The 14,018-nt window shown below is 48.0% G+C and overlaps 1 protein-coding gene across 10 annotated transcripts in view; it reads left to right on the plus strand.

Moving 5' to 3' along the window:
- TTC28 (tetratricopeptide repeat domain 28) overlaps positions 1-12,625 on the plus strand; it is a 727,080-nt gene extending 714,455 nt beyond the window's left edge. For 4 of the 10 annotated variants that reach the window (XM_015457345.4, XM_045364303.3, XM_074004109.1 and 1 more), the window contains 4 exons: positions 937-960; positions 1,768-1,897; positions 5,322-5,429; positions 6,850-12,179. In XM_015457345.4, coding sequence (XP_015312831.3) covers positions 937-960; positions 1,768-1,897; positions 5,322-5,429; positions 6,850-8,480 — 1,893 coding nt within the window. In that variant the 3' untranslated portion in view covers positions 8,481-12,179. Of the gene's footprint in view, positions 1-936; positions 961-1,767; positions 1,898-4,362; positions 4,747-5,321; positions 5,430-6,849 lie in introns of those variants that run through there. The other 6 variants (XM_005567710.4, XM_045364304.2, XM_045364300.2 and 3 more) reach the window with 4 other exon arrangements.
- Positions 12,626-14,018: the final 1,393 nt, after the last annotated feature.

Raw genomic sequence — 14,018 nt, forward strand, 5'->3', positions numbered from 1 at the left:
GGGTCTGGACCAAGTCCTAGGGGGACAGCTGTGGGAGCACTTCTGGAGGCTGGAGCAGCCCTTGAAGAGCACAGAGCTGCTTTTCTGGCCATTCTGGAGTGTAACAATTTGAAAAAGTAATATGTGTTGTTGTTAGAGATATTTGCCAGCAAATTTCACTTAAGCAGAAGAAATATTTCTATGGAGAAATAAAGCTGCTCCATCAAGTATTAGCCTCTGAAACTCTGAGTGCTACCTGGGGCTGTTTCCACATGGATTTGGAACTTAGAACCAGCAGTGACCTGTACCCTTGGCTGAGTCCCTGCTCATTTTGTAGTAAGTGTGTTATGCCTGTTTGTTGAATAGCATCAGGAAAACACTTCTAGGATATTGCGTATTAAAGCATCCTGAACCCAGGCAGTCTAGAGGTCTGTGTTCTACAAAATCTGAAAGCCAAAATTATATTCCATTTGCAGGGCTGTGCTGAGAGGCCAAAAAACCCAGTTGCTTAATTTCTTTGCTTTTAATGGGAACACAGGGACTTTCTGCCTGATATGCTGTCGGGCCCTAGGGATGTGTCCCGAGGCTGCCCCCAGTGGTGGCAGCTGGTGGATCTTTCCTGGGTCACTCGGGAACCAGGGACTTTGGTTTCCTGAGCTGGCTACAAACGCCCGCTGTGCTCTTTCCCCTCCTGAGCCTCTACTGGCTGGGAAGGGAGGCCTGGCTGCTGCTGCCCCTGAGCCCCTGGATCCGCACGCGGCTGGCCTGGGTGTGGCTGTCGGTTCTCCTGTGTGTCCCCTGCTGACTCTTGCTCCTCTCCCCTCCCAGTCAGAGCCGCGGGCCTGGTGTGGCGCTTCCTAAACAGTGATCAGCTCATGTTGCATAACAGCCTGTGCTTGAGTCTAAACTCTCTTCTTTCTCTCTTTCTTTCTTTTTCTTGTAATCTGCTGGCCGAAGGCTGTTAAAAATATGGTTGGAATGGTGAGTACTACTTAAAGTAGCAACTGTTGTCAGGTGAGCCCCTCAACCCACCCACCCCCGAGTTCCCCTGGGCAGGCTCTGAGCTCGGGGTGCACGTGCTGTCAAACGGAGCCACACAGGCTGTGGCGCTCCAGGCAGGTGCCCACTGCCGCTGGCTCCGGCGGCCTGTCCCCTCCTCTGCTCTGGCTCCCCTCTTCCTGCTCCACCCTTCTTGTGTCCTTGATTGACCTCTTAAGGTCCACCACAACAGCAGGAGCAGAACCAGCTTTAAGTGAGTGACACTCTGTGAACCCACACACAGACCCCTGAGGAGAGGCCAGAGACCCTGAAATCTGAAAGGAAGTGGACACTCGAGTGGGCCACGTGGGTTATTCCTCAAGCTGTGAGGCTCTAAGATGTAACCAGGTTCCTCTTCGCCATCCACCTCAAGATCCCAAAGATGACTTAAGAAAGAGGGAGGTGGCCGGTCCCAACTCACCCCTTCTACTCTCCATGGCCTCTCCTGTGAGGCTCTCCCACACCTGAGGGAAGACATGAGGCTGGAAGCAGAACCCGGCCCCAGCCCCAGGAGGCCACACAGCCTCTCCTGCCCCACACAGCCTCTTGCCCCACTGCCCCATCAGCTTCCCACAGAGAGGACAGCAGGACAGCAGGTATGAATGCACCTGGAAAAGAATCTCAAATGCTACACTCGCGAGGGTCATTAGCGATGCCAGTGACAGGTGACATAAGAATAACGGGTCAAGTCTTGAGGAGGGCTGGAGGGGAAGGAGACACAGGGTGCTCACATTGTCCTCCCTTCCTCAGCTCCACCAGGTGCTGGTTCAGCTCCAGGCTGGCGAGAAGGAGCAGGACTTGGCATCAGCTCCCATTCAGGTCTCCATCAGCGTCCAGCTGTGGCGGCTCCCGGGATGCCACGAGTTCCTGGCAGCTCTAGGTAGGCAGAGCATCCTTGACTTAGTGGGTTCTTTAATTCCATCTTTTAAATCACTGCTTTTCCTCCTGGTTTCTATTGGGCAAAGTATCTCAGTGTCTTCTTAAATATTATTTAAAAATAGTTAACTCAGGCTGGGTACATTGGCTCACGCATGTAATCCTAGCACTTTGGGAGGCTGAGGTGCGAGGGTCACTTGAAGCCAGGAGTTTGAGTCCAGCCTGGGCAACATAGGGAGACCCCATCTCTACAAAAATAAAAAAAAAAATTAGCCGAGCATAGTGGTGCACACCTGTAGTCCCAGCTACTCAGGAGGACTGAGGCAGGAGGATCTCTTTTTTTTTTTTTTTTTCTTTCAAAAAAAAAAGTTAACTTAGATTGTAGTGGTTTAGCAGGATTTCCAAATGGCACAAATGGCTTTGTGCCATTTCCTCTGCACTGTGATTTCATCTCTCTCATTTGTGCCCATTACCTTAAGATGAACCTGCTAGACTCTAGTATTGGAGGTCAAGTGTTATTAGGAGCTAAAGAAAACTAAAATTAGAGTCATAAGATAATAATGGTTTCAATGTTGTCCTCTGTCCCTGGGTACTCAAAACTGGCAGGAAAACAGTACTATCGAAACCACCTCGGGCCGGGCGCGGTGGCTCACGCCTGTAATCCCAGCACTTGGGAGGCCGAGGTGGGTGGATCTGAATCCCCTTGGATTAGAAGCTTGGCATCCTTTACAGGTTGCATTACTTGGTTTTTTATTTTTTTCTAACTTTTTTTGTAGAGATGGGGTTTCACCATGTTGCCCAGGATGGTCTTAAACTCCTGGGTTCAAGCAGCCCTTCCATGCAGCTTCCCAGAGTGCTGGGATTCAGGCGTGAGCCACCACTCCTGGCCTACATGCTTTTCTTCTGTGGGTTTAAAGCATCATTTTCCTGGCATAAACATAGTAAATATCTATGTAGGCAGCAGCAGATGGAGGCTAGACTGAGAAGGGTCAGGTTCCCATCCGGATGCTTCTCTTGTCACTTCTGTGAGAAGCTGTAGGGCAAGCCTTGGGGGCATTGCCACAAGTAAGTCCGCAAGACGAAGGCACAACCACAACATTTTTTTTTTTTTTTGGAGACAGTCTTACTCTATTACCCAGGCTGGGGTGCTGGAGTGCAGTGGCACGAGCTCAGCTCACTGCAATCTCCGCCTCACAAGTAGCTGGGACTTCAGGCATGCACCACCCACGCCCAGCTAATTTTTGTATTTTTTGTAGACACAGGGGTTTGCCATGGTACCCAGGCTGTTCTCCATCTCCTGAGCTCAAGTGATCTGCCTGCCTCAGCCTCCCAAAGTGTTGGGATTACAGGCGTGAGCCACCGCATCTGGCCAAGAGCTCGCTTTATAAAGGAAAAGCTCTCTTCCTCGTGGAGCCTGAGCTTCTCTTTGGTGTGGGGGTGGTGGAGCCAGCCTTCCTCCTCTGCACACTTGCTGCTTTTGAGGTCCCTTTGCCAGATACATCAAGAATAGTACAGAAGGAAACATGGAAAATCTTAACACGGGTTGTCTCTGGTGTTGGGATTATGGGAGATGTTAGTCAATGTTCCAGTTATTCTCCATATTTTCCAAGAGCCACTGATACTCAAGGGGCGAGTCAGCCTGCATGCATTTGCGACCTTTACGGCCTTTTGACTACAGCTCGGGGAGGACAGTGGTGTCTGGCAGGCCTGTCATCTGGAGAGAGGTGGCTGGCTCACTCCCAGGGCTCCAAGAAATGCCCCCTTTCCAGTCCTCAGCAGTAAGCACACACCTTCACAACCCAGCATGGGCTGCCAGAGATGGCGAGGACCCAGTTCTCAGCAACCCCATTTGAATCATTTTGGTAAAAGTAGAGGTTTCTCATGCAAGCATTACATTGATACTATTCATTATTTGTTTTTAATGCTGAGTTCTCTGAGCATGTCTTCCTGTTGCTTTCAGGGATTGCTATCTACTTTCAAATTCAGAGAGGAAAACGTCCCATAGAGACCAGAATGCTCCTCTAGTGAACCTAATTCCTAAGGGAATGATAGTCTCCAAATCTCCGAGTACAAGTAAAAAGGCTGGCTGGCTAGGCAGATGAGAGAGGGAGGGGTTTCTCCTTTGGTGAATGTGCTGTGGCTGAGTCATGACACGCACAGCATGCTGACAGTAGCATCGTGTACTACAGGCCCCTTTACTTTATCATTGTGAGGTCAGAGGAGAGGGTGTGGCATTGTAGGTACTCAGCACTTTGCAGTGTTTTAAGGGGAGCTCAGTGATCTACCCAGGGACCAGGGACTAGGGATCCTGAGTGAAAATTTTCAATGCTGAAGACTCTTCAGGCCTTAAATTCTTGCTTTGTGGTCCCCATCTGTATTAGTCTGTTCTTACATTGGTATAAAGATACTACCTGAGACTGGGTAATTCATAAAGAAAGGTTTAATTGACTCACAGTTCTGCATTGCTAGGGAGGCCTCAGGAAACTTACAATCATGGCAGAAGGCGAAGGAGAAGCAGGCACTTTCTTCACAAGGTGGCAGGAGAGACAGCACAGGAGAAATGCCAGACACTTATCAAACAACCAGATCTCGTGAGAACTCCCTATCATGAACCGATCCAATCACCTCCCACCAGGTCTCCCCTCAACATCCAGGGATTACAATTTAAGATGAGATCTGGGTGGGGACACAGGGCCAAACCACATCATCTGTGGCCATAGCATCTGCGCTTGGCTTCTCCCCAGGGAGACATACTTGCTGGTGTCCCTATAATGTCTCTTAATCGTCCACAGCTTGTTAGCCAGCCTCTTGCTCAGGAAGCTCCACGCCCTGTGTTACACCTGCTCTGAGTCTCATTAGAATCCTTAGAATTAGGGAGCAGCACCCCTGGGCTTTGGCAGAGGCAGAGAAGTCACTGCAGATTCCCCTTGTCGGCACTCATTTCAAAGCCCACGGGGGCAGACACTGAACATGCATGAAGGCATTGTCTTTGCCCTTGAGAAACTTCACCTTACCATGCACCAGCTGTAAATACTGCTCTCAATGCTGAATGGAGTGGCCAGTTTTTGTCCTGGACAGTCTTTATATAGACTGTACTTCTGTGAAAAAAATAGAAAAAAACATGTGAGTGAGCCTTACTCAGTTCTGGTCCATAGTGCTTTCCGTGAAGGGACAGAGGAGAGCCAGGCAGTGACAGCCACACACACGCCAAATGGGGGCTGTGTAGAGTGGATGTTCCGGGTGGGGCAGCCCGACCCCTCTGCCACATGACCAACCTCTGTGCAGACAGGGGAAGCCCCAGGCCCAAATGCTTCCTGAAGGGCCTTGCAGGCACTCCATGAAGTTGCACAAGGAGCCCTACAGCGCTCCTGTTCAAGATCTGGAATCTTCCCAAAGGAAGCAGATGCTTATCTTCTTTGTTCCTTTAGGTTTTGATCTCTGTGAAGTTGGTCAGGAGGAAGTAATCCTGAAAACCGGGAAGCAAGCTAATCGACGGACTGTGCACTTCGCGCTGCAGTCCCTGCTGTCTCTGTTCGGTAAGAGCCTGCCCTCAGACCAGCTCTCCACCAGGGCCTGCCACGCTCTCCCTGGGGGCCAACACCAGCACATACATTTTGGGAAGCAGAAGAAAAGTGAATAAACATTTTTTGTGATGTTAGGGAACAGTTAGGGACTGTTCAGGAGCAGGAAACAAAAACTCCCTGCTTTCATGGCACTTGGAATGTATGAGGTGCTGGCAAGTGCTCATGCAGGGCAAGGGACTGGAAAGCAAGAGGGTGGCGGCAAAGCAGACGGGAACGTGGCGACAGGTGTGCCTGTCTTCTGTGGGGCCACAGGGCCTGATGGGAGTAGACCCTCAGGTCACGTGGGCCCGGGAGGAGATTTCCAGGCTCGGGGGACACACCCAGCCTGACTGATGTTCTTAAGGGCCGAGCTGGCTACAGTGGGAAGAACAAATGCTGGCTTGGGAGGTGGTTATGGTTTGCAGGTGGAACCAACGGGGTCTGCTGAAGGTCATGACAGATGGGTCACAGTGATATCCTGGTTTTTTTTTTGGAAGAACTGCCAAAATGGGATTGCCCTCTGCTGAGGTCGGGAAAGTGGCAGGAGGAATGGGCTTGAGTTCCATCTGGGACACATTCAGTTTGGGGATATCCATTAGGCACCCATGCAGGCAGATGGTATGTGAGTTTGGAGTTCAGGGAGAGGTCTGCATGGAGACAGAAACGTGCATGGCGTCACCCGGGGTGCGTGAGGGTCAGAGGGGAAGAGGATTGTGTCCTGTGGGCATTCCAGGTCTCAGAGTGACAAGGATGAGGAGGGGCCTATGGAGGAGGGAGGGGGTGGTGAGGGCAGGGTGTATCCCACTGCAGAACTGAGCAATGGACTCTGGATTTGGCACTGTGGACCTCATTGGCGACTTTATAAGAATGACAGGGACAAAAACCTGAATGGAGTAAGTTGAGAGAATGGGGGAGAAGCAGTGTGGAGAGCGAGTGTAGATGATGCCAGAGGGACTTGCTGGGATGGAGCTGGAAAGGAGGGCAGGAGATGTCACAGACTGCTCACATGCCCCAGCTGAGCAAAGGGCCCCCACCCCAGGAGCACAGCCAGCCCTCCTCAGAGGAAGGTGGATACAAGGTCGTGTTGCTTACCCTGACCCCACATGTGACAGGGAGCAGAGTGGAGATGGGCCATGGTGGTGGGGGTCTGGGGGGGTGTGGGTGTGGCTGTGAGCTCTCCTAGAGTGATTTTGTCCCTATGTTAGATTTACTTTTTCTAACAGGACCATGTTTTTGAGGATTGTAAGATTAATTCAAGTGGTGTATATAAGTAGCTCTTGCATAATTCTTTGCTAGCTTCTATGCATATAAGGATGTTGTAAATTTTGGAAAAAAAAAATCAAAACCATATAGAATTCTAATTGCCCTTTGGGCCTTTGTGTTTTGTGCTTAGATTCTACTGAGCTACCCAAGCGCCTCAGCCTCGACAGCTCCTCCTCCCTGGAGTCTCTTGCTTCTGCTCAGTCTGTTTCCAATGCTCTGCCCTTGGGCTACCAGCATCCCCCCTTCTCTCCCACCGGTGCGGACAGCATTGCCTCAGACGCCATCTCTGTGTACAGTCTGAGCTCCATTGCCTCCTCAGTGAGCTTTGTCTCCAGACCTGAGGGTGGGTCAGAGGGTGGGGGCCCCGGAGGACGACAGGACAATGACCGCTCCAAGAACGCTTACCTGCAGAGATCCACCCTGCCTCGGAGCCAGCTGCCTCCCCAGACCCGCCCTGCAGGCAACAAAGATGAAGAAGAATATGAAGGGTTTTCTATCATCAGTAACGAGCCCTTGGCGACCTACCAAGAAAACCAAAACATGTGCTTCTCACCAGACCACAAACAACCCCGACCTGGGACAGCCGGAGGCTTGAGAGTCTCAGTGAGCTCCAAAGGGAGCATCAGCACTCCAAATTCTCCAGTGAAAATGACTCTGATTCCCAGCCCCAACTCACCCTTCCAAAAGGTGGGAAAACTAGCAAGCTCAGATACAGGAGAATCAGACCAGTCTAGCACAGAAACGGACAGTACCGTGAAATCCCAAGAAGAAAGCAATCCAAAACTTGATCCACAAGAATTAGCCCAGAAAATTCTAGAGGAGACACAGAGTCATCTCATTGCGGTGGAGCGTCTTCAGAGGAGCGGCGGCCAGGTGAGCAAGAGTAATAACCCTGAAGACGGCGTTCAGGCGCCCAGCAGCGCTGCCGTCTTCAGAGCATCAGAAACCAGCGCGTTCAGCAGGCCTGTCCTCTCCCATCAGAAGAGTCAGCCATCGCCAGTCACTGTTAAACCAAAGCCCCCAGCCAGGAGCTCCTCCCTGCCTAAGGTGAGTTCTGGATATAGCAGCCCCACCACCTCAGAGACGTCCATCAAAGACAGCCCGAGCCAGAACAGTGGCCGGCCATCGCCCGGCTCCGACTCACAGACTTCCCAGCTGGACCAGCCTCTCTTTAAACTGAAGTACCCCAGCTCTCCTTACAGCGCTCACATTTCCAAATCACCAAGGAACATGTCCCCAAGCTCCGGCCACCAGTCTCCTGCTGGCAGTGCACCTTCCCCAGCTCTCTCCTACTCCTCAGCTGGATCCGCTCGCTCGAGTCCAGCAGACGCTCCTGACATAGACAAACTGAAAATGGCAGCCATTGACGAAAAGGTGCAGGCTGTCCATAACCTGAAGATGTTCTGGCAGAGCACACCCCAGCATTCCACAGGGCCAATGAAGATCTTCCGGGGGGCTCCTGGCACGATGACTTCTAAGAGAGATGTCCTCAGTCTGTTGAATTTGTCACCACGGCACAATAAGAAGGAGGAGGGAGTGGATAAGCTTGAACTGAAGGAGCTGTCCCTGCAGCAGCATGAGGGAACTCCACCAAAAGCCCCTCCCAACGGACACTGGCGCACCGAGACCACCTCGCTGGGCGCACTGCCGCTGCCCGCCGGCCCTCCCGCCGCAGCCCCCGCGCGCCCTTTGAGACTGCCTTCTGGAAATGGCTACAAGTTCCTGTCCCCAGGAAGATTTTTCCCTTCTTCCAAATGCTAAAGCATCTTTTATACCCACTGACTCTGAGCAGCCGGCAGATGGGGGCCTGGCGTTTGCTTCAGCCGTTCCGAGTGCAGTCCCCTCACAGCCACCAGCACCCTCGTGATGCTGTGCTCTCCGTGCAAGGGGCATGACCACGTCCAAAGGCTGTCACACACACTGGTGGCTTTTCTGGGCCACATTCACCAAAAGCCAGGACTTCTATGGGGCTGGTACAGGAGGCTCATGGAATTTCCTATACACTTCACCAAATGTTTACCTTTGAACTCCCTGCTTCTCATCTTTGATATGATTCTTCACTAGGATTTTGTACAAAAATGATCATGGTTCTGGGGTAGGGAGAGGAAAGGGAGCACATATTTTGCTAAGAGGTATATATGCAGTACCTTTTATACACAGAAATACAAATAGAGCTTTTTCTAAGGCTTTCGGGTGCTGGTTGGGGGTGAGATCTATGAAATTTCTCTCAGTTGAATTCTACAGGAAAGTGTTATATTAGCCAAAAATGGAATAATGGTTTTTAAAATGCCAATGATTTGTAATTAAATTGTAGCAATTTTGGTCTCATGATAGTGTAATATCTCAGCAACAATGCAATAATTCACATTGAAACAGCGCTTCCATTCTGAACTCTCCTCTGCAAATGTCCTTTGGGTCCCGCTGTCAACCAAACTTGAATTTTCTTAAAAAAAATTATGTAACTTTTATCCAGGCATTTTAGAACTATGCAATTGTGATTTAAAATGCAACTTTGTGCTTTTAAAACAGTATTGACCTTTTTTGTATATGGATAAACAACTTGGTTTTATTATCAATAGTACTTTGCATTTATAGCTATTATTTTTAAAAGCTCAGAAAGTTTTTTAAAATGTCAAATTTTGAATAGTCATCAATAAGTAATTATCAAGTTTGGAAGGAAAGGTTGAAATGACTCAGTTTCCTTATAAGCAAAAAAAAAAAAAAAAAAAAATTTCCAAGGCTAACTAGATTTATCCCGCCTTCCAGCTCCTGTTCCCTTTTATTAGCTGTTGAATTTTATTCTCTTTTCCCAACTCCAGGTCCCTCAGTTGTCTTATATCTAAATCTGTTGCCAGGTCCCCACAATTCCAGCACCTGCCTCTGTGAGCTGCCCCCCAAAACCCTCACCTTGGCCCTGGCCAGCCTCCTGTGCTCCTACTGTCTGAAGGACTGGCCCCTCCCCCACCACTGAAGCCACACGTCCAGATCCTAAGCAGCAGGGCCATCCCGGATTATGGCCAACCAGGGAGAAAGAGATACATCTTAAAAAGTGAAGGTGGACTTCTTTTCCTACAGCTCTGACGGTAACTTAAATTGTTGCCAGCTTGAGGCAAGACAAGGGAATCATCTATTTAGGGGTAACCATTAATTTATTTTAATAAAGAAAGGAAATGCTGAAAGTCGTATTAGTACTTAGTTGGAGAATTTAGATAAGTATCTTTCAGGTAATTCTAAAATAAAAATCCTACCCACCTCACTACGGGGTTCCTCATGAAGGTGGGCGGCCACCTGGCCCTGGGCCACCAGCAGCACATGGAGCAGACCTGAGGGGCCTGGCAGGGGGCACTGACCTCAGGATCCCCAAGTGGGGGTTTTAACCATGGGTAGGATCTCAGCTTCTGAGCATACACTGACAGTCTCACCTGTTCCTCAGTGTACTCCTCTGAAAAGAAGAATAATATTTATCCAGTCTGTGTTCTCCTGAGCTCCATCCTAGGGGTTTTTAATTTAACCAGCAGCCATGTTGACAAAAGGCAACAATAAGCATGTCACATTCTAGCCCTGATCCCAACACTGAAAGCAAAGTACTTTATAAAGCAGCCAGCAATTATGAGGGTTTCTTTATGTTAGTAGGGGAAAAAATGGTAATAAAAGTACCAGTGTAGCAAGTGAAGACCAAATTTATAGCACTGTGCATTAGACAGCAAAATCAGGTTCTTAACAATGAAAAGTAAACCTCAAGTTTCTAAATCCATATGCAGATGGTTAGGCTGTCCCTCTCTTAGCAAATCTCTCAGCCTCTTTCTTTCCCAAGTGCCAAGGATCCCTGGAGTAAAGCTCTGGGGTCTGTGCTCTCCTTCCATGAGGGGAAGGGTGCCGCCCTACTTGCCCCTCTCTAGCAAACACCCCCACCACCCTGCCACTTCCTGTGGTTATTGAGCCAGTTAGGAGGACTCATGGACTCTAACCTGGTTTTAGTCCCATGTACATTATTGTTTTAGGTTTCATATTGAAGAGCCAAATGGTTTATGTGGTTTTATTCTGTCTTAGATATAAGTTTCAAGGAAGGGAAAACAAAAGTGATAAAATGATAGACCAGTCTAGAGGCCACTGTAGAGTCACCGCCACTTTATGTGTATGTCCGTCTTGGTGTTCCTATATGAGTAAAACGGATGTAAAATCATAAAATCAAAGTGAACGTTTCAGGCTACACTGAAAAAAGTATGCACTTAGAATTAAGGGAAATTGCATAATTCACCAAGATTTCTTTGTGTACATCAGGAGTTGGCAACTATGACCCACAGGCTAAGTCTGGTCAGCGGTATGGTTTTTCACAGCCATGAGCTAAGTTACCTTTTTAAAGGGTTATATAAGTAATTACATAATATTCTTGATTTTGCCTTTGGCCCACACCACATAAAATATTTAATACCTGGCTTTTTTTTTTTTTTTTTTTGAGACAGAGTCTCACTCTGTCGCCCAGGCTAGAGTGCAATGGCGCAATTTCGGCTCACTGCAACCTCTTCCTCCTGGGTTCAAGCGATTCTCCCTGCCTCAGCCTCCTGAGTAGCTGGGATTACAGGCACCCACTACCATGACCTGCTAATTTTTATATTTTTAGTAGAGACGGGGTTTCACCATGTTGGCCAGGCTGGTCTCGAACTCATGACCTCAGGTGATCCACCCGCCTCGGCCTCCCAAAGTGCTGGGATTACAGGTGTGAGCTACCGCACCCGGCCAATACCTGGCCTTTTAATAAGTTTGCTGACTCCTGGTATAGATGACAGAAAATGGAATAATGTTTTGTTTCTCCAGTCTAGGAAGAGCAAGTCAGGTAGTGGATTGACTGACTGGCGTCCGGGAAGCCCGGGTATGTAAGGGCCACGTGGATGAAGCAAATGCCTCCTGCATAGCCCTTGGTTCTTTGTCCCACTTGGGAGGAGTCCATGGATGTGGGTAATATTTACAAAACAATTTTTGGCTTACCATTTGCAGAAAGCATTGCATATATTTAAACTGGCATGTCCCACCCTCTGCTACTCCATCAGATGTAAATACAATGACGATAAGCCGTACAACTCCCCTCTCTTAGAAACCTCAGCAGGACCACAGAGCAAGGGAGTCAAAGCTTTCTTAATTCTCTCCAGTAAATGACTCAACTAATTTGATTTTTTAATTAAGTCAAAATACCAAGAGAAAAATTGCTACTAAAACTTACATTTTGAGCCACACTGATGTGCAGCACAAAATGAAATAGTTTTCACCTCCATTCCATTTTTTAAAAATTCACGGTCCACACTGAAACTTGCTGGGTTTTAGCAGGAGACGAAGGTGCCACCCACGCTGTCCTGATCCTGCTTTCTCCAACCCAGTGACCTCCAGCACATGATCACTGCAGCCAGTCCCGGCCATGCCGATCCCGCCACCTCCCGGCCACACACACTTGCAGACCCACAAAAAGAACTGTAGCCTTGAGAATTTCAGTTCAGGTTGGAAAAATGCCATGCAATAATCTGGTTTGCTTTCAGTAAGTAGGCAACAAGTGGAAACTGTATAATTTTCATCACCTATTCTGCTGTTCTATCTGAGTGTACCTTTGGTTTGTGAACTGGGCCCTTGTTTGTGCCACATCCTTCAAAGATGTTTCCTGTCAGGACACCTGTGGTCCCGCCCCTCCTCAGATACCTTCCCAGTGGCATTCACGTTCCTTATATGCAGTGTTAGCCATCTTTGGCCTACGTGGACTTTTTTTGTAAATTACACGGTTTCCAGACATTAAACTTTTTATATTATGAAATTTACCATGTAAAAAGAACTTCATATTTTTATTGAGATTGCTAAGGCACTTGGCCTTGCTCCTTTGTGATTTTCAGTGTCTATTAAAGCATGAGTTCTCTCGGTTTTAAGTGCTGTATCTGGATCACTTTCTCACCCTTTCCACACTGTCTAGATTTCTTTGCAGCACATGGAGTGGCCGTGTGTCATTACTGAGCACGTATCTCTCTAGTTTTATCCCCATCTCTACACCATAGCCTCACATCCACCAAGCAGAGAGCACAACCGTGCATGCAGCAGAGCTGTCCCGCGTGTCTCTGGTCTGGGGACACTGTCGGTGGGGGGTGATTTAGACGCTACTAATAGTTGGAGGGCCAGAAAGTTCTACAGTTGAATACATATTTCAACAAACAAAAACAGTTCATCACCACCAGATCCCTATATCATCTAACGAAACTTCCAAGGTAGTATTTCAGAAAGAAGGAAGATAATTCTATATGCAAAAGTGTAAGAAGCATGAAGGAATAGTGAAGAACTGGGTAAATGTGAATAAATGAACACAAATATTGCCTTTATAAAAAGAGTAATGTCTCATTTGGATAACAAGAAATACTAGACAATAATATGTAAAACAAGGGAGTTAAAGTGCTGTAAGTTTAGGAACAAATTGTAGATTACTTTTAGAGTAAGCTAAATATATGTAGTTCCACACACAAATCGAAGTAGAGGGTTATACTTCCAAACTAGTTAGTGGAAGAGAAACAGATTCATTTTGTAAAACCCTGGTTGATGTAAAGGAATAGAAAAAGGAAGGAACAGGCCCGGCGCCGTGGCTCAAGCCTGTAATCCCAGCACTTTGGGAGGCCGAGACGGGCGGATCACAAGGTCAGGAGATCGAGACCATCCTGGCTAACACGGTGAAACCCCGTCTCTACTAAAAAATACAAAAAACCTAGCCGGGCGAGGTGGCGGGCGCCTGTAGTCCCAGCTACTTGGGAGGCTGAGGCAGGAGAATGGCGTGAACCCGGGAGGCGGAGCTTGCAGTGAGCTGAGATCCGGCCACTGCTCTCCAGCCTGGGTGACAGAGCGAGACTGCGTCTCAAAAAAAAAAAAAAAGAAGAAAAAGGAAGGAACAACAAAAACCATCTAAAAAGACAAATATAAGATGAACTTGTACATTTTCAAATAACTAAAAGTATAATTGGTTTGTTAGTAACACAAAGGATAAATGCTTGAGGGGATGGACACCCCATTCTCCACGATGTGATTATTATGCATTGCACGCCTGGATCAAAACATCTCACATGCCCCATAAATATATACATCTACTATGTTCCCACAAAAATTAAAATAAAAAAAGACAAAAGAAAAATATCAGTAATCATTATAAATGTAAGTGAACTAAACAATTAAGCAGTAGATTGACAGATGATGGCAATAAGCCACATGCTCTTTAAAAAGCTATATGCTATTTGAAAAGAAAATCACCAAAGCATAAAGGCCCCAAATGGCTGATAGTAAAAG

Source organism: Macaca fascicularis, chromosome 10 (genome assembly GCF_037993035.2).
Source record: "Macaca fascicularis isolate 582-1 chromosome 10, T2T-MFA8v1.1".
Classification (NCBI taxonomy): domain Eukaryota; kingdom Metazoa; phylum Chordata; class Mammalia; order Primates; family Cercopithecidae; genus Macaca; species Macaca fascicularis.